At 38.7% G+C, this 25,098-nt stretch overlaps 1 protein-coding gene across 3 annotated transcripts in view; it reads right to left on the bottom strand.

The window, feature by feature from the left end:
- gramd4a (GRAM domain containing 4a) overlaps nucleotides 1-25,098 on the bottom strand; it is a 68,229-nt gene that overhangs the window by 4,917 nt on the left and 38,214 nt on the right. For 2 of the 3 annotated variants that reach the window (XM_036577359.1, XM_036577361.1), the window contains 12 exons: nucleotides 14,120-14,240; nucleotides 11,516-11,577; nucleotides 10,874-11,009; nucleotides 8,737-8,762; nucleotides 8,500-8,591; nucleotides 7,329-7,420; nucleotides 6,867-6,915; nucleotides 6,664-6,735; nucleotides 6,111-6,154; nucleotides 5,818-5,927; nucleotides 4,244-4,398; nucleotides 2,155-2,172 (listed from right to left, as the gene is read on the bottom strand). In XM_036577359.1, coding sequence (XP_036433252.1) covers nucleotides 2,155-2,172; nucleotides 4,244-4,398; nucleotides 5,818-5,927; nucleotides 6,111-6,154; nucleotides 6,664-6,735; nucleotides 6,867-6,915; nucleotides 7,329-7,420; nucleotides 8,500-8,591; nucleotides 8,737-8,762; nucleotides 10,874-11,009; nucleotides 11,516-11,577; nucleotides 14,120-14,240 — 977 coding nt within the window. The remainder of the gene's footprint in view (nucleotides 1-2,154; nucleotides 2,173-4,243; nucleotides 4,399-5,817; nucleotides 5,928-6,110; nucleotides 6,155-6,663; nucleotides 6,736-6,866; nucleotides 6,916-7,328; nucleotides 7,421-8,499; nucleotides 8,592-8,736; nucleotides 8,763-10,873; nucleotides 11,010-11,515; nucleotides 11,578-14,119; nucleotides 14,241-25,098) is intronic. The other variant, XM_036577360.1, reaches the window with a different exon arrangement.

Genomic DNA, 25,098 nt, shown 5'->3' with positions numbered 1-25,098 from the left:
TGGCATGGCAAGAATGATGTTAGCTAGCAATGTTAGCTTGGCAGTGAACTTTCTGTTTAGTAGATTGAAATTAATAAGTCTTCATATATTTATGATTGACAAAACCTTGTGCACCACTATTTCTTATCACGTTGAATGGGATTTTTCCAGTGTACTGTAGATCTTGTCCAACCTAGCAACAGTAGCTATAAAAGAACACATCTGTGGGCGGGGCACGGACAGATCAATTAAAATCCAAGAACATACAGCCTCAAGTGTTAGTGTGTTTAGTAGTTGCGTGAATTCAGGTGCGTGAGATGTGTGCTCTAGTCAGTGTAGTACAGCATGATAGTTAGTCAGTGTGTGGATGATTGGACAGTAGTGGGTGTATAAGAGGCCATGCTGTTTGCTACAACTTACCCCATGCTCAAGTTTCACTGTAAAATCTAAAGGGACACTTCCTACATGGCACAAAGGGATGCAATAACCCCTACAACTACATACGGCATAAAGGGAAGGCATACAAGCACTACAGCTAACATCTCAGTAATTAACGGTAAAAGCAGATACAGCAGAGACTATTCTTTTCTATTAGAACTGGGACAATTTACTGACTTATTAATCAAAATAAGACAAAATTGTTAAGCAAGATTTATCATTTTATAGAAGAGTGTTCTGCGCTTTATTCCGATATTCAAACCTCCAGTCTTGGTTTTACTTCATTTAGACACGCACTGTGTTGCACTGCGTTGAGTTGCACTGCGAGTTCATGTCACTGGGGTGCTGCCTTAAGCTGCTTTCACACTGAACTTGGTATGTGCTGCGCTTGCTGATCATGTTGGTGGGAAGCTGATTTCACACCATTCGCCATATGAGCAGCACTCACCATGGCGGCAAAAATAGGCAGTGCTCTCCAAAAAATCTAACCTTTCGGGTTAGCGACAGGAGCTAACAGACATGCCTACTGCTCTCCTACTGAGTCCTGGCTGAAATGTGCTGCACAAAAGTTAGAAACATTTAAATGTTATATGACCCTGTGTGTCTACCATGGCGAACTCCATTTTCTGCTGCACTTGCCACTAAACTCTGCACAGAGAAAATTTGCCCGTGCACCACGCATCCCATTAAAAAAATATGCTTGAAAGCACATCTTTTCCACATTCAGTGTGAAAGCAGCTTTACAGGGAAAACGCCATCATAAGCTATTAGAAGCTAAGAAGTCGATTTTCGCATTCTATGTTTAATGCAGTGGAACTTTCACATCAAGTCCAAGGCAAGGCAAAGCAAGGTTATCTATATAGCACCTTTCATACGCTGTGGTCAAGTGCTTTACAAATGACAAAATACAAAGATAATTCAAATGAAAACTTAAAAAGACCAGCAGAAATGAATTATTAAATTATTATTATTGGTTATTAAACAAACAAATAAAGTGTAAGAACTGGACCTATCAAGTAGCAATGGCTACAAAATTATCATTTTTCTTTTAGTCAGTGCGACTCAAAATGCAGACACCAAGTAACAGCCTATTCTCTGAGCACTAAAAGAAACCATGTCCAACCTTGAGCTCTGTTGTGAAAGATGCTGTTAGTGTTAACGTGTATGTTTTTTTTTAAAAACTTCATGTTTTTTTATCTATAAAACTCTTTATAAAAGGCTTTAAATTTGTATTGCTCTCACTGATGCAAATTGATACCTGTGGTTTTAAATACAGATAATAAGATAATTTAAAAAAGATAAGTCTCATTTTGTGCTTAGCCATACTTTCTACAGTACTGATATAATCTGTAATCCACTACGCAATTCTCTTCATCTGATAAAAGTAAACATACACCCACATCACTTATTCATATTTAGGAGGCTGTCTGTGAAAATGGATCCAAAGTGCCATACTATTAGATATTAAGGGCTATTATGAAGTAGCCAAATAGGTACACACAATGGACCAAATGATTTCAAATTTTTCAAGTAGCCAAGACTTACTAAGAGTACTACACTGACCTACAGAGTACTACAAGAGTACTACACTGGCCTTTTTGATCCATTTGATCACAGACCTCAGTTATCTCATAAGGTGCGTCTCGATCCAAAACACACACACGCATACAGGTATAAAAAGGTGAGCTGGTGGCATCACACACACAGGCACTGCCAAAGACACACCACAGTCCCTACCTTCTCACACCCAGACAGCTGAGAGAGAGAGAGCACAAAACAGCAGTATGACCGTCACTCCAAACTCTGACTCAAACCTGCACTGCAGCTACTGTACTGCACAAAAGTCTTAGGATAGGCAAAAAAGTGTTTAAACTGTTGATGTGGGCAGCAAGCATTCTTGAGTGTAAAACCACTATATAACAGCACTGCGCAATATCTCATTTGTAAATCATTATCTGGATACTGGCTTTTGCAATAGTCACATCACAGGAGGCTGCAGTATGCAAATGGGCCTCTAGCCAATCACAGTTCATGATACTGTTGATCTCCAAAAATGGCAATTTTATGGAAAAAGGTAAAAATGTTGTTTACTACAAAATAATTCCGGTCAGTCTAACCATGTCACAATACACATTGTCACATTGATTCACTAATGTCTTTTTAATGTATTGCAAGGAATATTGGCATTTGTAATATGAAGCAATAAAATTGCGAAACTAATAAACTAATATTTTGTCTAGATCGTGTAGCCTGACTATACAACATTAGAACAGAGTTTGTTTGTTTCTTGTACAAAGTTATTGATATCTTGTGAGATGCTTAGAAGAACGCAGGTTTGGTTCCTCCCTGATGTAGCTCACAACCAGCACTGATATAACTTAATAAAGTTAGCAAATAGTTTATATATAACATCAAAAAGGGTTCTTCTATTGTTACGATGTCAAGCTTATAATGATAGAAGAACCCTTTTTTATATGTGTGTGTGTGTGTGTGTGTGTGTGTGTGTGTGCATTCATTGGTTTAAGACTTTTGCACAGTACGGTAGACAGACTCCCACATGTTCACCACACATGAACACATAGGCAGCTTACATTCACACACACACACACACACACACACACACTTGTTAATTGTACAGCTCGATTGAATAGGAATATTCTGGAAGCAGAATCACTTACAAGTTTATTAAAGTGACAGTTTGACAGAAAATCTAAATGTCCACTATTTTCTCCCTTACCCAAATGTAACTGATCAACTAAGACGTTTGAAGTCTGTTGTTTGCTTCTTTAGTTTTGCACTGGAGCTCGGAGGCTAATGTAGCGAAAAGGCAAAGGAAGCTTCAAAGCTACTAGTTAGTACTGTGCAAACTGCATGCCTGAACTGCACCACTGTGTGACATGCCGTTATCTATAAACATAGTATAACAAAGTACAGCCAAAACTTAGGCCTGTGCCAGTAACAGTTCACTTCCTCTTTTTCTGGTAATTTTGTGACAGCCCCTAACTCTAAAGCAGATGCAGGAGCAAATACAGTGATAGTGTGTGAGCTGAAGTTTGATTTTTGTGATATAAAAGAAAATAATGCAGTAGACAGCAATATATTGTCATCTTCAATTTGGCCATTAAATTAATTAATCTAGTAATAAAGAACAAAATTGTGCATGTCACACAAACTTTACTACCCAGGGCTGTGAGCTATGAGAGCTACAACATGATAGTGCTTTACCTGAGACCTGAAGCTGTTTGTCAGATATCTAAAACCTGACAATGTGCTCTGAGGATGTCCGAATACATACACCATAAAATAGCTTTTTGTACAGGCATGATATCTGTGTGGATACCACACTGTGACCTGCCCCTCCCAGATGTGTTCAACCAGCGCAGCTCAACAGCTGGGTTTCTAAAACAACCTCATCATGTTGGCCGTAAAATAGTTTTAATGCGACTGTTATTGCGGTGACTTGGTTAACTATCACTGTGCGCAGGCCTGGGCTTCATGATGGCTGCTTCTACTTAGATATGTGAGGTAGCTTTGTCCACTTTTAAAGTTAACAGTATGTCATACAGTGAGGTTACTTAACAGCTCCACATGATTTAAAGCAAGCATAAGATGATTTAGTCACACAGTCCAGTTACATAAGCTACATTAGCCTTGTAGCTCCAGCACTAAACATGTCTTGGCTAATCTTACTTTGGATTAAGAGGGAAATTGTGTAACTGTGATTTTTCACCACAGTATTCCATTTACCTAAAAAAGTATACTGTATTTGTCTGAAACATGAAATAGTCAGTATTTGAATTTACTATGTGATTTTAGTGTCTCATACCCGTCTGGACACAGTGGCATTGCTGCGCTCTTTCAGCTGAGGGTCTGTGGGGAGGTTGTTCCAGACAATGTACGGAGTGTCATATTTGTCCCTCAGCTTTGGACAGCTCTTAAAGAGGAAGTCGATGATGAAGAATTTGATGCCTGCGTACAGCCCTGTCAGAGAAATTATAAAAAACATACATACAAACACACATATGCATTACGTACAAGCACTGTCATGCTTAAACACTGACTACATTACTGAGTAAACACTTTATATTGTTGCGTTGCTCATCTTGAACACTAATGAAAGCATTTAGTGCTGCTCCTGACGGTGTGTCCACACTGCATTGAGCAGATATGGCCCCTAATAACCATACAGGGTTTTGTTCTGGGAGAGGTAACTGCAGCTGCCATATCACTGTCATTGTAAACTGGCAACATTAGAAGCAGTATATGTGTGAACCCTTCATACTGACTGAGAATATCAGAGTTAATCTGTCAGCGTGAGCATGTTGACCGATATACTGGTTTACCAATAATATAGGCAGATCTTAACTACTCATGATTTTACTGATGTCAGCGAAAATAAAGCTGATATTGTGCAGATAATTAGTGACATTTTTTTGTGAAGAGAACTAACAATAAATAAGAACAATAAGTGGTAAGTGGTAATTAACAGAAACCAGCCACAAAGAAATCTTGACATCCTCGTCTCTAGTGCTACAATGTTTATATTGTTTAAGAGTTTCTTCTGTTTAAGTGTGTCAATTGACAACTGACATTAATATCGGACATAGTTCATGGAATATATGGATTTACTACCTATATTGGCTTACTTAACACAGTATTTAAATGAGATGTGAACCTTGTAATGAAATAATGAAATAACTGTATTATCTTGCAATTTTTAAGCACGTTTTTAACTGTGTGAAGAACTATGTGTGACATAGAGAAAGTTGGGCCACAAGTAACTGATGACATGTCTGACAATAAGTGAAATGACCACATCTAAACAGAGCTACATACACGATACGAAGTATTTCCAACAAAAAGATGACAAATTTGCACAGCGTAAGTTGTGCAAGTTTGAGTTATTATTCTAGATAGGCAGTATGTAGGTAGGTTTTATGTTAATCCACATGCACCTGAAATATGATAAAAGATAAATGACCAAATAAACCAAATGGTCAGGCATGGATTTAACTACATAAGTCAACAAATAATTCACTTACTCAATAGCTAACCAACTAAATCAATAATTCATTAACTAATGAACTAACTAAATGATTGACTAACTCACTAACTATCTAACACAACAACTAACTCACTAAGAAACTCTCTAACTCACTCACTCACTCACATTTAGCAGACTGAAAATTCTCAATAAGGGGGCCCTATTAGCACTCAAGTAGCTTTTGATGCTTTGTATAAGCAGTGCTTTGTATCAGTGACACTGTGTGTGCTTTTTTAATCACAACAATCAACAATATTTCCTCACTGGGATATCTGAATCCAATTTCTTTACAAAATACAAATATTTGAATGGTAAAACTTGTGTATAAATCTGTGTGCCCACATGCTTGTTCTCACCAATAACCAAGCCCATGAGCTTGTAGGGCAGGACGCAGGATGAGATGAAGGCCACCCACAGACCAATATACAGCTTCTGAGTTATCTCTGGCTGCACCCACATGAACAGACTGCATCACAGGCACACACAAAAACACCCACAGACAAACACAACCAAACAAAGCAACTCATTAACCATTAAACACACAAACAAAGGCTCATTAAACTGTAGACAGGCATTTCCTACACACTTTATCTGTTATCATTAAAGAGCAAATTCTGCATGATGTATGCTTGTATACAGGAATACTTACTTTTTGATTTTCTCCAAAACATCTGCCATCTTTCCAAAAAGATTCTATGGAAATTCAAACCAGTTATACATGCAAGCATATCATGAGGAAACAGATTTTTTTCTCTTGAAAACAAAAACAGGTACAAAAGTTTGGAATCACTTGTGAAATTTAAAAATTTCAAATATTTCAAGGATGTTCAGCTATTATACCTTGTAAAGTACATACTGTAATTACAATATATTTACAATAATTTTGTTATATCAAGTTTTCTACCTCAAGATTTGATCAGTGATTAAATGACAGCTCAGTTCATCTTTCTGGACACAACTAACATTTCTTTATTTTTTTTTTACAGCTTACTACTATTTACTTGAAAGCTATAAAACTGCATAAGACTAGCATACCAAATGTACTTTATGCATTTATCTAAAAACAGATTTGTTTTACATTGCTGATCAAATACTGATTACAAACTTTTGCACAGTATTACATGTCTATTTATAAACACAGGGAATTTCAGTTATATATCTAGACATCCTAGTTGATGATTAAAGGCCAATATAAATATTACCTGTGCTTTTTGTGCAACATCAAGAACTAACTGAAACTTTTCAGACACAGTCAGGTCTTCCTTTGGAGGCTCCTAGACCCAAAAATAAAGAGAAGTGAGAGAAATTAAAACCTTTAGAAAACAAATACACACTCACAGACAGGTCACTTCCTGCACACACACAAAGTACTCACAGACTTAGAGCAGAAAGAACTGAAACGTACCACAGGTTCAGAAACTTCAGGCACAATACTCCACTGAATCCTCCACCCTCTGCAAAAGAAAATACAAACAATAGGTTTTAAAGGCACTCATGCAGTTGTAATTTAACGTAGACTTGATATAGACTTTAAAAATAAAGTCACTCCTTCCCCTGCTCTAGCTGATATCTATCTTTGGACAAAAATGTTTCCACATACTGGTAACCATGGTTACTAACACGCCTCCTCCTAAAGCACCATCACTATAATTGTGAATTGTCTATTGGAAGAAGCGCACTGGTTTTCATTAAGCTCATAAAATGAACTCTTATCTCAAATATGCTCATGTACGTTATATTACATATATAAAAAGAAACTGAAATTGAACTGAAATCCTCATTAATGATCAGCCACAAGAGCACTACAAAAACAACCACAGAAAAACTCAATGTGGTAAAGGACAAGAGGAATTATCTAATGCCTTACCTTGCAATGAGGTAATTCAAGGATAACCTCAGAATGGCTAAAAATAAAAACATTGGGATGGCCCAGCCATGCCATGCAGCATTCATGTAGACCTATGGAAGAGAAAACACACCAAAACACACACACATGTACATTAAACGTATGTATACCTACAACATATTTAACGTTTCAGAAGGCAAGGCAACTTTATTTATAAAGCACCTTTCATACACTACTGTCATTCAAAGTGCTTTACAAATGAGAAAATACAGAGTTGTTTAAAAAAAGTAAATGCGAATAGAAAAACAATTAAATACAACATTAATACCAATTAAAACATGATTAAAACAATACATTTAAAAGAGAAAAGCTTTAAATTAAAAATCAAATTAGAAATGAAATTAAGTTAGTTAAATAATCTAATTTAAAAATTATAAGTTAGATAAGGACAAAAAATAGTGAACAGTTAAAGAAACAGTCAAATAACCTGCAGTGTAGTTTAAGGATTTTAGATAACAGTCATTCTGTTTCACTATCGATGAATGTGTGAAAATTCACAGAGATGACAGGTCTCAAGGTTGGACACTACTATCTCAATGTACATCACCCGACTGACACATCAAAGTAAACTCTAGTGTTGTTCCAGCTCTATTTACCACTACAAGGACTGCAATTTTGATCATTCACTTCGTGCTGCTGAATCACATTATGTATCTGGAATGTTCTTTCACATTTTTATGTGTTCATTCTAACATTCTTTGCATCTTTAAAATGGGAAAGTTCATGCAACTCAACTAGTTAAGTAATGTTCCAACTCCAACAGAAAGAATAATGGATGGATGGATGGAGAGACTGATAAGTGGGAGGATGGGCAGGTAAAAGCATGGATAAAAGGATGTATAGGTGGTTGGATGGATGCATGTATGGATTGATGGTTAGGTAGAAGGATGGATGGGTTAAAGAATGGATAAAAAGATAGAAGATAGATAGCTGGTTGGATAGATGGACGGATAGACGGATGCATGCATAAAATGTATGAACTGATGGATGAATGAACAGACAGACAGACCAACAGACAGACCAACAGAGTTAAGGTCAACATTCACAATAAAGGCAATCACTAACACAAACACAGAGTGCCAGTTTGATGGATGCATGAATGGATGGACAGATAAATACATTAGATACTCACAATAAAGGCAATCGCTGACGTGTAGACTGAGTGCCAGTTTGATAAGGCTGACAGGTTCCTCAGGAAGTTGGTTATAGGTCTGGCGCCGCGCTCTGTGTACATAAATACATTTTACAGTCATGCCTTGATAGGTATGATCACTATATATAACCTCACAGCATTACACATAACAGAATTAATGTTGTCAAAATCACGTAAAGCAGAAAAAGCTCTAAATAAGTTGAAAAAATGACTTACTAAGTCGTCTCATGTTTTCTGTTAACCTGAAAGAGAGAGAAATATTTTCTTACAGTACGTCTCCTCTCTGCCTGTCCTGGTGGCAGTCAGGGGTGAGCAAACTCTTTTATTAATCAAGGATGATTTGATGAGTCACCCTCACTCCTACACTACTCCTCTTCATATTTCTCTCATCACAAAGTCACAATTCCACAGTATCTTTTTCATTCTGGAATAAATTCAGTGAGCAAGTAAACTCTTTTTGCTGATTTAGTGGAGGCAGAGCTACACAATCAGCAAGGTCACCCTGCCGGAGGTCTGCATGGTTTCAATATTGAAGGTTACCTGAGGACCTTTTGCAATGTAATGCTACCTGTTGCCCAAAAGGGGGAGAGCCTGAGCATCATAACAAGGGATCAAACTAAATTTTAGTGGTTTAAATCACTGGCTCTCACTTCTAGTACAGAAGTACCACAGAACTGCATGTGTTGGTGTTTTCGCTGCTCCAACAAAGTCAGGTCAACTCTGGAAAAGCATGTCAAAGTGATCATTCAGAAAAAAAAAAAGAAAAAGCAGAAAATATATACAATTTTCCCTTTACCCCATATGTAGCCAACCAGCCAAGACATGTTTTAATGAATTAAGTTTTCTTCTTTAGGTTTGCACTAATGTTATGGGGCTAAAGTAGCTAACATGTAAAGGAAGCTTATAGAGATATTGATGTCATGTGTCAACCAATCCATAAACGACATTAATATAAATGAAAAAAGATGCTGAAAGTGAATTTTATGCTTCAAAATAGCTGATAACAACATTTGATATAGTGTCAGAAACCATATAAGCAAGTCTAATAGTTGTTACTTAACAAATTGATGCTCTATATGAGCTTGCATTACTTGTTAGGTACATTGGCCTCATAGTTCCAGGGCAAAACTAAAGAAAATGGATAATGTTTTGGCTGATTGACCCCTAAAACTAGCCATGTGAAATGCTAGCCATGTGAAATGTATCTGAAAAAGCTCAGTGTAGAACCAGAGCTTTCTGTGGTCTATCATGTTTCTATCGCTGTATAAAGGATGCTTTCCTTATCAGCATTATTATGATTATGGTTTGTTAGTTAGTTGTGTTTTATGTTTGTTCACACTGTACTACGCTGTCGTTGTTGAACTTTGCAAAAGTAATAAAAAACAATGTTAAAAAAAAACATGCTTTCCTTTCTTGTTGGATGCTTTGTGTTTATTTCAGCAGCTCATTCAGAGCACAGTTCAGATGAATCAGGGTAACTGTAACCCGTGGCTGATGTGTGACCTACACTCCTTCTCTCCTGTTTTCTTTTTCAAAATGGTAATGTGGTAATGCTTTGTTAATCATGTTCTTTACATATTAAATAACTGCCACAACAGCACTGAGAAATAATGTTATTAATAGGGAAGAGCATATTTAACAGCAGAAATAGCCATGTTTTTGTGTCTGCCTTAAAGGGTTTATTAGATGATGAGCTCAGATTATCAGGGTTAAAACGATTTTGCACCAGAGAACCTGTGGCGCGAGTGGCAAGCCTAAACTGCTCTGTGATGCTCGTTATGTCACACTGGACTCATCTTGTTCATAAAGCAAAGTGTGTTTTCTGTCCATATTTCAAAATTTCCAATAATGGATTAAGTTAGTATAACCTGCATATGACTTTATTCCATCTACTAGTTAAGTAAACTTCAAGTAGACAATGGTCAAGCATATTTATTAGGTTTCAACTATTTTGAGAGGTTTTGATTGGTTGGTTATTTCCCTTGAAAAATGTATGACAATACCTTCAAACAGAATGAAATGGTCTTTTCTCTACATGTTGAAATAAAATCTGCTCACTTCCAGTTGAGGATCTAATGTATTCTTTCTATGAAGATGTAACTGGGTATTACTTGTCTTGACAACACTACTGCATGCAGCTCAAAGCACCTAGTGCATCTGTTGTAAAATAGGCAGAAAAAGAATGGGTAGGGCAAGGGGGGGTGCGTAGGGGCCTGACTCCAGGACCAGGTTGAGAAACATGGGTTTAGATGAACAATCTCCAATGGCACACTATCAGGTTTCACGGAGTACAGATGGCATTAAACAACAACGTCTTGAATCCACCTTGTATGCATCCCACACTCCATCCCACCTTTTAGCACTGAGCGGTTCCTCCGGCTCTACTGTGTTCTCCTCGGGCTGGAAGCGAAAGTCCTCAATGTAAACGCCGAAGCGATCGTACAGCCACTTCTGCAGCCGAGAGCACAGCGTCTGCTTCTGCTGCTTCTCTGGAGAGAGAGAGCGAGAGAGAGAGAGTCAATGAGTGATCTGCCTATTTCAGAGCACAAACCCAAGCTCTATTAACCTAATTTACTCAGTATGTGCATGTGTATGTGTGCGCAAGGCTAGCTCCCCTCTCCACATTATGCTCTCAACTCTCTCTCTCTCTCCTCAAATACAAAAGGGCTCCTCTGGCCTAGATAGGCTCATCTACAAATTTAGACTGCTGCCTGAAATAACAGGCTCTGGTGCCTCCTGAATCGGAGAGCAATCATGGACTGAAGCACTGTTTGGAAAGCTTTGAGGTACAAGAGCCCTTTCCACACACAGACAGCACATCAGAGGAAAGACAATGTTTATCTGACTGCTAGTGCCGGATATCTGCACCTCATACATCCACAGACAGAAAGAGAGGGAGAGAAAGAGAGGGAGTCTTACTCTATCAGACAAACATAACAGAACCTTTTGCAGCAGAAATATCTCATTAGAGCACGATATGTTTGTGTTCTCTCACCTGCGCCATTGGCCGAAGGGGACTGCTGTTTACGAGTAGGCTGCGGAGGCGAGTCTTCTAATCTGATGCAGAAAAACAACAGAAAATGTGATTCATCAACTCAAATTATGTTAACCAACACTTGCACAACATTACAACAAAGAGGTTGGGACAAAACCTTGTAACTCAATTTTTGTCATTTCCCATTTTTTGACATGAAAAAGCAAGTGGTGCTTTATGCTGTGTCAGAACGTCATGATGAATGGACGAATAAAAATGGCCCTAAAATCATCTCTCCATTAATGTCCAATAAAAGTTAAGGTATAATCAGTTATCTTTTTGGAGATGCAAAGTTTTGGAGCAAGGCCCCAGGTGGTTGCTATGGTGTTGCCTGGCTGTTGTTGGTGTATCCCAGGTGGTTGCAAATATGTGTGTCTGTGTGCATGTGACAGGTAACACTAAAACCACCTCCTGGATTATTCTCAGCACTGCAGTGACACTGATGTGGTGGAGGTGTGTTAGCATGTGTTGCGCTGGTTAGGCCTAAAAATAATTAGCATGATATTTTCTAGTTAAAAATTGCGATTATCGATAATGTTACCAACCCCCCCCCACCCCTTCCAAAAAATTCTATTTAAGTGTACATGCTTTTCTAATTAAGTCTACAAGGGTCCTGATTATTCAAGAACAGGGTGAAAGTGGTCTAACAAAGTATGCAGAGAAACAGATGGACTACAGTCTGCAGAACTATTAATTGCACCTATACAGTAAGTGAAGCTGATAAAATGGACAGTGGGTGTACATACAAGAGGGAGGTGTAAATGTTATGCCTGCTCAGAGTATATGATATATATATATATCGTGTGTGCTATTATGTATGTGAGTCCGTATGTAATGTCTATTAAGGGCAATGTGAAATTTGTCATTTATAACATCGTTTTTGGAAGTCAGATTTGAATTTTATTCACAGTCCACTGTTCACTATTCCATTCTGGATCAAGTGCCCCTGTGGCCCCACCCCTGGTTCCGTCCTGTTGGCTGATCAACTACATTCTAGTCTAAGGAAAATACTGTGCAAATCTGATTTTTTGCCACCTACATTAACATCAATACACAAAATCTTGCTACAGACTGCATATACTATAAATCCTGCGTAGGTGACCTCGGGTGAAGCAAACTAAAGCTGTACAATGCTATCTGTGTGCTTTATGTATGACAGGCTTTTGATCTGAGCAGTGGTAGTGCAGTGTTTGACCCTTTTACTCGTCCCTCACTGCTGAAGAATGTCCTAGTCTCTGTGAAGCTTCCAAGACCTAGGGGGCGGAGGCAGTAACAGCTATTTTTAAAACCCAACTAGGGGAGCCTAGACTGGGGCAGCCTACAGTGACCAGCCCTTGTCTTGTCTCTGAGGCAGTGGTGTAAGAGAGGGGTCCGTGAACACTGCCAAGAAGCAGCTACCAATCACACAGCTCAGTAGGGAGGAAAAGAAAGTCTGTACCAAAAGCTTGGCTACTTATTTTTCTCCAAAACTTTTGCTTAAAATGTCTGAGTGATAACTTCATGCTAAAGGACACTAAATAAGCCACACTCAGGGCTATTAAACCATTATTGTATTTAAAGTAATAGACTCTTTGTGACAAAGTATGGTAGCCTTTTCTCCCGAGACACGTCTAAATGAAAACCCTTGCAATCCTTACTTGAGCGAATACAACAGTTAGTCTTAACATATTTTAAAGATGACATAAAGTTGGCCAGTTTTAAAGAAATAGTTCTGCAGCAATAATAAAATGAATATGATTTTCTCCTTTCAATAGAACAATAGACAATCTACAGAACAATGGACTGGCCACCTCAGAGTCCAGACTTTAATATCACTGAATGTGGCATTACAAGGATCATGAGTGGCAGAAAATTCAACCAACTTTTACGACTGAACTTTGCAGCTGTGGAAAAATATTCCTGCAGATTTATTTGAAAGTAACTGAAATAAGTCTTACCACAAGCTTACCACAGTTGTACATAGAGGTGGGCAATATGTGATATATTATGTCACAATATGCTTTTCTGATTCTATTTTAGACATCGTCAGTACTTAAAGAACACTGGGCCTCATCTTCCCAAGTTTTTCTTAAATTTGTTCTTGAGAAAGGCCCGAAAAAAGTCTGTCAGATTCATTACAAGTTCTTAAACAGTAGAATTACTCAGTGTGTGTAGATTATGTTCTTACCTTAAGAACAAATCCCAAATAAGAAAACGTGTGAACATCAGAAAAAAGTGGGTTTTCAGAAGAAATTTCTTCTTAAGAACAGTTGGTGAAAGAGGCCCATTGGCCGACTGCATGTTTAATAGCAAATATAAGCACAAGTTTAATTGGATTCAGTGCAGCACAGTGTGTGAAACACTAAATAAAGTCATTGGAATCCTTTGACTTGTGATCACTGTAATCACTTTTCATTGTAATCAGTTTTTGATAGTATTTTTTATATGTGGCACCACTGGGGTTTTTAACTGTTCCTACATCTCAAACCTCAGAAAAACGAAATCCCACGATGAACACCATGTATCGTGAAAACGTCTTCAAGTATTGTGATATACTATTTTTGCATGTTTGTCCTTGGTGCTCACCTGGATTTTAGCACTTCGCTCATCTTCTGCTCCAGGTCCAGCCTTCTGCCCCGCTCTTTCTCCAACTCCTGCTTCAGCGTGTCCACATTGGTCTCCTCCCGTAGCTTCCTCAGCTCCTCCTCTGCCAAAAACACAAGCAACAAATGACCTCACCCTTCGACAAATGGCTCAGAGCGGCACACTGAGCAATGGAGAAATGCATTATTTAAGAAAAAGCGCTCAGAAATGCTGTAGGAACTTGTTTTCCTCTCATTGTGCTACGATGAAGAGCTATGTGCTATTACAAACAGATGCTGGTCTTTTATGATCTTTTTTTCTTTTCCCTGCTGAGAGGTGGACTCTGTTTACATGATACTTGTAGCTGATGCACTCAGAGAAACACTCTGTTCATTATTTCAACACCTCTCTCCCACGGTTCATCCATCACTCCGTCCAATGTAAGTCTCAATATCAGCTAATACAGTGCATGCCTCCTGCTATAATAATGGTTATAAATATTTTAGCACCAAAGCTAGCTCCTTTCACACAAGCATGAAAGGAAAGTGAAAGCGTAAGTGGAAAGTGAACCAAAGTCCAATCACTGCCAGCAAACCACAACAAAGGCCTGGTATATGTGGCCTGTACACCCCAGGGATGGGGTCATTAGTGGAAGTGCGTCAGTTGGAGCAGTGCAACAGTGGAAATGTGATTGAAACGTGCACCATAAGTGGTCCTGGAACCATGCTGAGATGAGAGCCATAGCACAGTTGCATGATTCACAGTCATATGCATGCCTGCACGGTCAAAGGTCACGTTTTGTTGATTTTCTAAGTGAAAGTAAGACATCCTCCACAGAGGACATAGTAAAATATGTCTATTTTCTGCAAATTTAAAGGCATATTTTCTATTTATTTGAGTTTAACACATTAGAAGAAAAAACAATATAAAATGTGCCATAATGTTTACACAGGCCACATTTATGTTTTATTTTTTGCCTTGATCTGTTACATTTAGCAAATAAATAGTAATTCTTCTTTAAAATGTGCAGATGTGTGTTCTCTGTAGAGGATGTGTTCACTTATTTTCACTTAGAAAAATCAACATGTAATATGACCAGAGATGCCTAAATATTTGTATAGGACTGTATTGCAAAATTAATGATGCAATGAATGAATTAAGCTAGCACTAGCACTTAGCACTGCATAGTGTATTGAGGGTTCAAGCTTCTTTGATACAACAGCAAATTATTCAGTAGTTTATTCAGTTATTTGTGACTTTATGCTCTTAGAAACAATCAGAGGGACTCAGGGCTTATATGGCTTTAAAACTGGGGACAGTTTACTGCAGATGCAAACATTTGATGAATGAATAACATCTGAATATGTAACGATTACTCAAAGAAAATGATGGCCCCTTGATCTATCCTCTGCCACCTTCTGCAAATGAAAGCAAAGAGCGAACCCCTCAGTGTCACGCCTCCTACCAAGGATGCCTTATCTACTTGTTCCCTGTCTCCTGAGGGCTCACTTGGGTCAATGTATGGAAAACTCCAGTTCCCATGATTCAGTGGGAGATCACATGACCCCCCCCCCATCATCATCATCAACCAACAGACATTCCCTGTTTCTCAATTCAGGGGCTGCGTCCTTCAGAGGCTGCATTTGAAGGCTGACTGTGTCACAGCGGCGTGACTAGGCTGTCCCATTTCGAAGGCTCCTTGATATGCGGCCAAGAAACGTGTCCTTCTTTTCCATGGCAATGAAGGATCCAACGGGTGGGTCCTTGCCAGCCAATATATCCCGAGGTTCATTGCGTGCCGGCATAAACAGAGGAGCGAACGTTGGCTGAAGTGTACACTTTTAAATATTAGTTTAATACATATTAATGTAAGTATTGGGTTTAAACTGAGGCGAATGGCAAACGATACAAAAAAAATCTCATCAGTAGCCGGCGGTGAAGCATCTCCAGCCCTAATAAATAAAAAAATAAACAATTAAAAAACATATAACAAAAAAACTTCATAAAAAATCACAGTATCTGACTTCATGTTTAAAGAACTTTAAAATGTTTAAAGAACTTTCGTGGCACAACGATAAGGGCGGGATCAGCGGTGCTGTGATGCAAACAGAAAATCCGCTGGAGAGCAGACCGTCTCATTTCCGTTCAGCCTCTGCGCGTCCTTCGAAGGACCCAGCCCCTGAATTGGGACACACTGATTCATTCCAGCGCCCCACTTCACCAGAGTTTGCACACCTGTTTCTCATTACTTATCATCAGTTAGGTAGTATCCAAGCCTGGGCTTTAGTTTAGTTCATTGTAAAGTATTGCCAACATTTCCCTGTTGTGTACTGAGCGTTCTCTGTCTGTTGGAACATGTTGTGTACGACCCGTTTTTGTGTTTTTGACTTGACTTTTTGTGTTTGCCCTTTTAGATTTGATGGCTGAATCTTATTAATCTCTTGGTTTTTGAACTTGGACTGGTTACTGGATTCTCTCTTGACATGCTTTTGTTTTGGTTATCGTGCTCTCAGGTTTTGACCCTGGCCTGTTATGACTACGCTCTTTGCGATACTCCACAACCCTCAAGTAAACCACAACCTTGTCTTTTAATCTGCAAGCATCTGATCTGTTTTGACCTCCTGGCACTCAGCCCTCCACAAATAACTACAGACACAAGTGAGCAAGCATATATTTTGCATATAATCTATCTTGTATTATTAAATTGAAGGAATTCAGTAAGCGCTCTTAAATGAAATGTACAGAAATATTACTGTGCAGGAGATAAAAGCTAATTGCACATTAAGAGAAAATGGATATTTTTTTTGACCATGCTACAGCTTGACTAAACCTAACAAATCGAGCTGCGGTTAACTCGCTTCAACAACTTTCTTTTTCAAGCCAGGTTTGTCTTCAATGTAACGATTTTCATTGTATGTTGGAACTCCAGCTGCTTAGAAAATCATCTGAACTTGTGAATGAGTGAGAGGAGTAAATGTGTTTGAGTGTGAGAGAGAGAGAGCGAGTGAGAGAGAGGGAATAATACTGACGGAGGCCGTGTGACAAGATGTTTGTTAAAAACTGAGAAAGTAACACCATTTAAATTGAGTAGGCCAAGTTCTCTCTCACTCTCTCTCTTTCTCTTTGTCTCTCTGCTGAATCAGAAGAGCTGAAAGAAACAAGGGAGTGAATTATTTTCTCTATTTTTTTTCTCACACAGGCATTATACATTGTTGGGTGCTAACTGTGACATTTTAATATACTTATGCAACACAGCAGTGGAAATGCTGTACACCCATGGATAAGTGATTTTGACCTTCAGAGAAGTAAAATGTGGATTTACTTGTCCATGGAACAAGAAATTTAATATCAAGCCCTGCTAGGGACGTCCTGATGCAGTTTTTTGTGCCCTTATCTGATGAACGTCTGTATTTCTGCAAGTACTGTCTGATTCTTGTATTGTTACACATAATACAGCCACACGGTATAAGCAAGATAGGCCAGGCTGTTAATTAACACTACAGTAAAATCACTTTTATATATTAATTTTTATTTTTTACATGATGGGATACTGTGCACTGATTTGTGGGTTTTTTTGAGCATACTATTTTATACTGTGTTGTTCAATTCAGACTGACCTCCCTGATGATCTGGCTATGAGTTACTTTAACATTCTGCAGTGACATCACGTTCAATATAGGCATTTCACACACATACATATCACTGAAAATACAATATCAGCAGATTAGATTAATGTAGGCTTGTTTTATACCAGAAATCAGGCAGAATGGTGACAAATTGAGTGGAAAGGTTGTGCGACACATTTCTTTACCCCAGTCACTTGTAAGTGGACCACTGAAACTTAGGGAGAGTATATTTTGTTTTTTGTTTCTTGCATCATTGTTGTAGGGCCTGTTTTAATATTGTTTACCATTTAAAAATATTTTACATTTCTTTATTATTATTAAGTCAGTCATTTTTTTCCTACTACTGATCACTGGCTCCCCCTCAGTATTGGCCCGAGGACCACCAGAGGGTGCTCAGTGGTTGAGAAACCCTGATCTAATGCATGCTACCCAATAAACATTCCAACAAATATTGTTTTTTCAGATGACGGAAAGTGTTTAGCTTTGTGAAACAACACTTGGTATCAGTACTGAACCCTGGTATCACAGCAACCCTACTGGCATTTGCCTTCCAAGCCCGAATTCCATGCTTCTACCACAGATCATGCATTCTTATGAAATTTGGGTTGCATTCAGCATGTGCAGGAGTGCATGAAATTGCTCAATTTGCAAAGCCTCTTGAAATACTCAAGTTAGAGCCCCTTTCAGAGCTGTGGAGAGGTTTTCGTCAGGGACTGCGACAAATTTCATGATCATATGAGGCCTATTAACTACTCCAAACTAAAAGCTAGAGTCTGAATTTGGACCCCTGAAGCCAGCAAGCAATTATCAGTGCAGAATGACCCCAATAGCACAATCTGATTTTCACTGAAAAAAACACCAACAGGCTAAATGAGACAGACCCTGGACAATCAATGCTGAGGGAAAGAGATTAAAAAACCTAGCTGTACACCAAATCACTGGAACTGACCGTCTACGACTGCTTCTAATCAATCAAACTGAGTTCCAGAATTAAATTTTGGCTTGAATCAGCCACTATTTGCACTAGCAGCTCTCCATCACAACATACCGGGCACTTGCACAGCAGGCTGTGTTTGCTAATAACAGTGTGTTCAGTGTGAACAGGAATCAAACATTCTGCCTGGGATTCTGAGCAGTCTGTGCAAACTGCTACAATATTTCACCATCTTCAAAGCATCGGTTTGTCCAAAAATCAAATTCTCACCATTTCCCCCTTGATCAAGTGTAGTCGATTAGCTAAGATGTGTTTGGTGTCTGAGCTATGTTTCTTCAGCTTTTTGCTGTGTTTTGGATGCTAGTCAACTAGCAAAAACCAGCTTAGACCAGTATGAAACTGGTCTATGCTGTTTTTTCTCAGCAGCGTAAACCATTGCTTTAAACTTGTCTTGTGGATCTCAAATATTTAAGAACCACAAAAAGTCTGAACAGAGGGCAGAGCCTGAGGTTCTAATCTGTTTAGTCCATCTGTTGCTGCCATCTGAAGGTACATACTGGACAAGATGCAAAAACTACAAAGCACATAAAAAGTCACAATAAAGCAACAATAAACATAAATTTACACTTCAGTCAGAGATTTAAATTTGGAAGATTTTGTAATTCAAAACATTCCAAAATTAACTAAAATTATCAACAGCAAGTGAAGAAATAACAGTTTTGACGTTATGTCAAAGACGTATATGTATCATGCTGCAAAGATATCTACTGAAGTCAGCATGATAACCAGACATGCTCCAGCATAACCACTTTGTACCTCAAGAGGCGATAGTGAGTCACTGCAGCATCAAGTCTGCCGTCAGTCGAACATGAGAGGATGATGAAGTAGCACTGCCCCAAAGCCTTATTCTAATCTCTTGCCATTCACACTGAATGTACCGCCCCCATTTAAGGACAGGTAGCCAATGAAAGGAACAGTAAACGCAACAGTAAAGCTGGAGCTCTCAGCAAGTGACAATAATCACCACCACCCCCCGCTCCCAGCAAGAAACCACATTCAGCTGCAAAAAAAGAAGTGACATAAATAGAAGCAAAACAAGAATTAGATGTTGAAATTTGATGCTGGACTCAACATTTCTTCTAGACCAGTAAGGACGGAGAGGAGTGCAGTGGAGGGACTGTGTATTTCCTTGTTTCTTACGATAGTGGTGGACACCACAACTTACCCCTTGTTTGTTTGGAGTGTGTAGTATGAATTTGATTGCATCATGTTCCATATAGCTCCTTTAAGGAATAAAACTTTAATAAAAATTTAGTGAATTTTTCATATTTGGTATTAGCCAACAAACTCTTCACAAACTCGCTGTTTTCCAGCTAAGAAGTACAAGGTGATATAATGTGATATAAATGTGACTAGGCTAGAAACATTAGGTGAGATGAAACCAGACGAGCGTTCTGTTTATGTTACAGATTTCAGATTGACTGCCGTTTATGGAAACTATAGATTTTTGGTGTCTGTGTTTAACACAGCATTTGGTCAGCAGCTGCCTGTAGCATTAAGACTCCTATGGGACTGCATTTTGTTTGCTTTTTTGCTTTTTTGAGTATTTTTCAAATAATGCTTTACAAAAAATATCAAACTAAAAATAGTGACTGCAGTCTCACATTATATAAACATGCACACATGTATACATGCACATGTGCACATATAGTGAGAGAACAGTCTAAGGACTAAGCACAGAGTGCTTCTCCTAATGGCTGAGTAAATGCTGAGTGATGTGAAGCAACCCCCAGCAATAATGCTGGAAATGATATTAAAAATAAATGAGGCACAGGCACAGGAAGACGCTCATACACAAAACAGACTAGCCGTTCAGCAGCCCTCTGAGGTACGGTGCCTTTCAATGGCTTTATTCCACCCACACAGACTGGAGTCAACCACAGGCACAAATAACAAAATGGGAGCAATTTGTTGCACAGTGCCATAAGCCTGGAATGCTATTTATTCTGAACCACTCCAGGCTGGAGTCCTTTCACAAAAGACCACTAGTGCACTGCATATATACGCACAGTCATGACCCACCAACAGGTAGTTAAAGTCCAATCTGGATGCTTTATTAGAGTTGAGTGATACTGTATGTAACTTGACCCGTCGGCCTACTCAGTGTACATTGAATTAACTTAATGGCACAGCTGTACAGTAACGGAAACAGAAAATGAAAAGCAGAAGTAGCCCCTCAATGCATCCATCACTCTAAAATCTGTTCAGCAAGCTCCTACCACCCACAGTCTGTGAAAAAAAGCACAAAAAACTAAAAAAAAACTAAAAAAATCAGTAACTTGAGCACAAAAAAGTAAAAAGCGTGTGTTAACATCCTATGTTTAGCAGCAACTATATCACATTCTTCTGCTTTTCACCTTTACCTAATATGCTGGCATACACTTTGCAGTCAGCTGCACATTATTGTCTCCACTCTTGTACTCAGCCTTTACTGGCCTCTTTCATGAGTGACCTGATTATGGCCAAGCAGCAGGTGTTAGCTGGATATTTTTAATATCTCTGCACATTAAAAACCCTATCTTCTAGCTTCACCTTGTTGATGTAGAGATCAACATCAAGATAATGAAATTTCATTTGTTTTCTGTGAACGCTGTTATTGCATTATGGCCAATTAAATCTTTATGTTCTCCATCTTCTTTTCTCAGCCCTCTATTCACTGCTTAGCAACCATTGCTGTCCACCACTGCCTCAAGCCTTCAGTTAATTATCCACGTGACAGAGTTTGAATCTGACGTCCTAGCTGCAGTTAAAGGATGTGACTGGGGACATTTAAAAGTGACATTCCATCCCACAAAGTATGCTGTTTTCTACCCACTGAAAGCCAAAAACAAATTTAAAAAATGCCATCATCATTAGTTTTCTGTGAATTTGGTATCTGCAATGCTCTTTTACTAAAAAGCGGGCTTTGTAAAAAAAAATGTCAAAGCAACTGTTTTACATTATTTTAATTCACCAAGTAATCAAAGGTAAGACATAACATTTTACATGCACACCGTGGCAATATGCTTATGTTTACGATGGTTTGGTTTAGGTTTTTATGTTTGCTGTGTTATTTTTCATTGTCTTTGTATGTCTCAGCTTTCTAATTTGATCTCAGTCATGTTGTCTTCTTTGAGTCCACCACACTGGCAGTATGCTTTAGCCTACAATGATTAGGTTTTTAAGCTTGTTGTGTTTTTTCTTTTACCTGCAGTGTTGGTTGGATTTATGTGAATCCTGCATTCTGGTTGCTTGCTATTGTTCTGTATCAGGGTGGAGGTGTTGAAATAGGTAGGGTGGTGTCAGGAATAGGCTATAACCTAATGTAATGGCACTGTGAGACATTACTGCATTTGGAAAGTTGTCTACCCACATATTCACAGACCCACCAAAAAATGTATCTGTCTCTGCCTATGCCACTGTGTTGTAGGCCTAAGCATTTCCATCAGATTTGACAATCAAATCTGAAAAAAAAATTTAAAAATAGATGTTATGTAGCTTAAACTCTACACAATGAGAGACACAAGTAGAACTCTTTATGATAAACAGACAAATGCTAGGTAAGATCCAATTTTGTCCTTAAATGAGTTTTACAGGTACACTGTATTTATTGCATCTACTGTGCAAAAACCATATGTGCAATTGGTTCCAAAAGCACAAGTGCACAATAGTCCTGCAGAGTTTTGTGGTTCCAGCCTGCAAGTTGCTTTTATATTGATAAAAAGCTTGGAGTCAACACAGGACATAAAGAGTCTACGCATCTTAAAAATATCTAACTGCAATGGAATATGACGCACAGTTCTCTAACTAAAGGTACTGAAGATGCACCCATGAGGGTTCCACCCCAGTGACTTTAAGGGTACCACCCAAGTGATAATTTAGCACCTTTTTTTAGTACCTAGGTTTGCAAATGAAAAATGCATTATTCAATTTGACCCTTTACATGGCCATGGGGCCACCGGTGGGCCCAAAGTCTTATTACACACTTCTATAACCTAAGAACAGCTCAACACATTTGCACTGAAGTCCCTGTAGTTACCGAATAATAAGCCTTAGTATGTAAAAGCCTGGGATTTTAAGGGGTTAAGCACTGTTTAGAGTTCAGATAAATCACAATTTGTATACACAAACAATCATGTACATTAAAAATTGTCCAGAAAATGGGCTGTGGATAGATTTGAAAGTACATTTTCTGTCTTTCTGTGAGAGCAGGCCATACATAATTCACACAGGCCACATTTCACATTCATCTTCTAATTAGGCTGTACTAGCGAGACAGAGCAGAAGATTAATACAGCATAGTGCGAACACACTCACTCAGCTCCACCTGTTAGACCTCATCAAAGATTCAGCAGCTCACAGAGCTCTCTCTCTCTCTCTCTTTCTCTCACACACTCACCATTTCCATCCTGTGAAGTCATTCTTTATATTTGTCTCTCACTTTTGCCCTCCTTTTCTGAGACTGTTAACACCAACATCATTCTTTCACCTCTCACCCTCTAAGCCATCTGTCAGCTATGATCTTACACTTCCTGCTTTATGGCAGAAAAGTTGCAAGATTTAACATCATATAATACGATCTTTATATGATATAACATGCTCTGATTTCTTCTATCACTAACTGTAGATGATATTGTATTAATCCAGCACCAGGTTACCTTAAATCTTACCCATAAGCATTATACTGGTGAGGGTGTGAAACTGGTGCAGACAGTAGTGGTGTTTTATTGCATTTGTGCTTGTTGCTAATGTTCAGTTCCTGAAGCTATATGCAAACAGAGAATGGTGATATACCGTCCAAGTGAAATAAGGTTTATGAGAAAGATTCTGATTTGGAATCTTTTATGTCAACACTGAGTTTGATGAGCTATAAAAAATATGAGGGCTATATATCATCTATACTGTGTCACTGTGATATTGACACAGTGATATTGCTTTTCAGTTTTACCAACACATCTGATCTGATCTGACAGCATTTTGCCCAGTACAGTAGTAGTGTCCTATGCTATTTATGTTTAGTTCTTTACTTCAAATTTGTGCACATTATTCATGGAATCCAGGACCTGACAGTTAACTACAATGTATATCACATTTTGGCTGCTCCAGATTGTGCTGAACAGTTCAAATATTGAAAACTAATGAACTAAATAAACAACATGTTTTTAAAGAGCATTTCTCTGAGCTTAAAAATTGCTGAGACACACTGTTCAAGCCAATCAGCAACAGTGGTATTTGTACTTGTGTACAGGATAGGGTGAAGGGGAGGGACTACGTGCTGAAGTCCAAGCATTGCCAAGAAGGAGAGATGGCTGAGAAACAGCCAAAGAGGAGAAAATCTGAAGAACCAAGATTGAGAAAGAAGTTCTTAGATTATGCAAAGGTGTTTCAGTAGTGGAGAGACCTCCAAAAGTTGACAGTGAGATGTTTCAACAGTGGAGAGACCTCTGAAAACTGGCAAGGCTGAAGTTGCCTTCCTATTCGCATTTTTTCCTTCCACCTTAAATCGTGCAACAGTTCCATTCTGCCACCTGAAACACCTAAATGTAAATGCTGCACCATTTAAGGTGGGATGGAAAATTCGAACAAGAAGCTAATGTGTCAGAATGCAACTGCTGCACCGTTTAAGGAGGAACGGGAAAATTTGACCAAAAAGCTGGTGAAAAAGAAGCTGACTTCAGCTTCATTGAGAGTTGAAAAGAATGAAAAGGGATGAGGAGGTTGCTCCTGCTTGACAGGTGGGTAACATTAACATATATAATTAACTATATGTAATGTTAACCAATAGGTCAGTATTGTTTTGTTCCGGTTGCTAATGTTTGTGATAGCAGCTGGTTAGCTTCACATCAGCAACTGTAGCAACAGTTTTCTAACTCACAACCTAGCTAACATTAGTGACATTACTTGATGTGTTTTTGCTTTAACGTGGTGTTTGTCCATACAACAGTGTTGTCCACTTTGGCAGGGGGCGTCCTTGAGTTTGGGAGGTGGAGGTTCTGAAGAAGCACTAAAGGAAGGGGTGTATTTGTTTTGCTGTATCAACATTTGTTCTCCAGAATCATATACTGCGCCTTTAAAATCAGCGTCAGTATCAGTTGAGCCCCTACAAAATAACATACTCAAGCTCCATCACAACAACAAGTGTGTGTGTTCACTGTATACGGGCAGTGGTGGGGCAAAGGTCACTAGCCAGCCTCTAAGTTGAACATCTTAAGAGGCTTTGGCGTATCGAGCCGGACCATGCCAGAGAACACATGTAAATCTATTAAGAGCAGAGAGCAGAAAGAACACACTGGGGCAGAGAGTACGACCCTCACTCTCTTCTCTCTCTCTCTCTCTCTCTCTCTCTCTCTCTGCTTGTATAATTAGTATTGAATGTGGTGGCC

The sequence above is a fragment of the Colossoma macropomum genome, unplaced genomic scaffold (genome assembly GCF_904425465.1).
Source record: "Colossoma macropomum unplaced genomic scaffold, Colossoma_macropomum, whole genome shotgun sequence".
Taxonomy (NCBI): domain Eukaryota; kingdom Metazoa; phylum Chordata; class Actinopteri; order Characiformes; family Serrasalmidae; genus Colossoma; species Colossoma macropomum.
The sequence above is the reverse complement of the archived record's forward strand: the minus strand, read 5'-3'. Positions and strand labels throughout refer to the sequence as shown.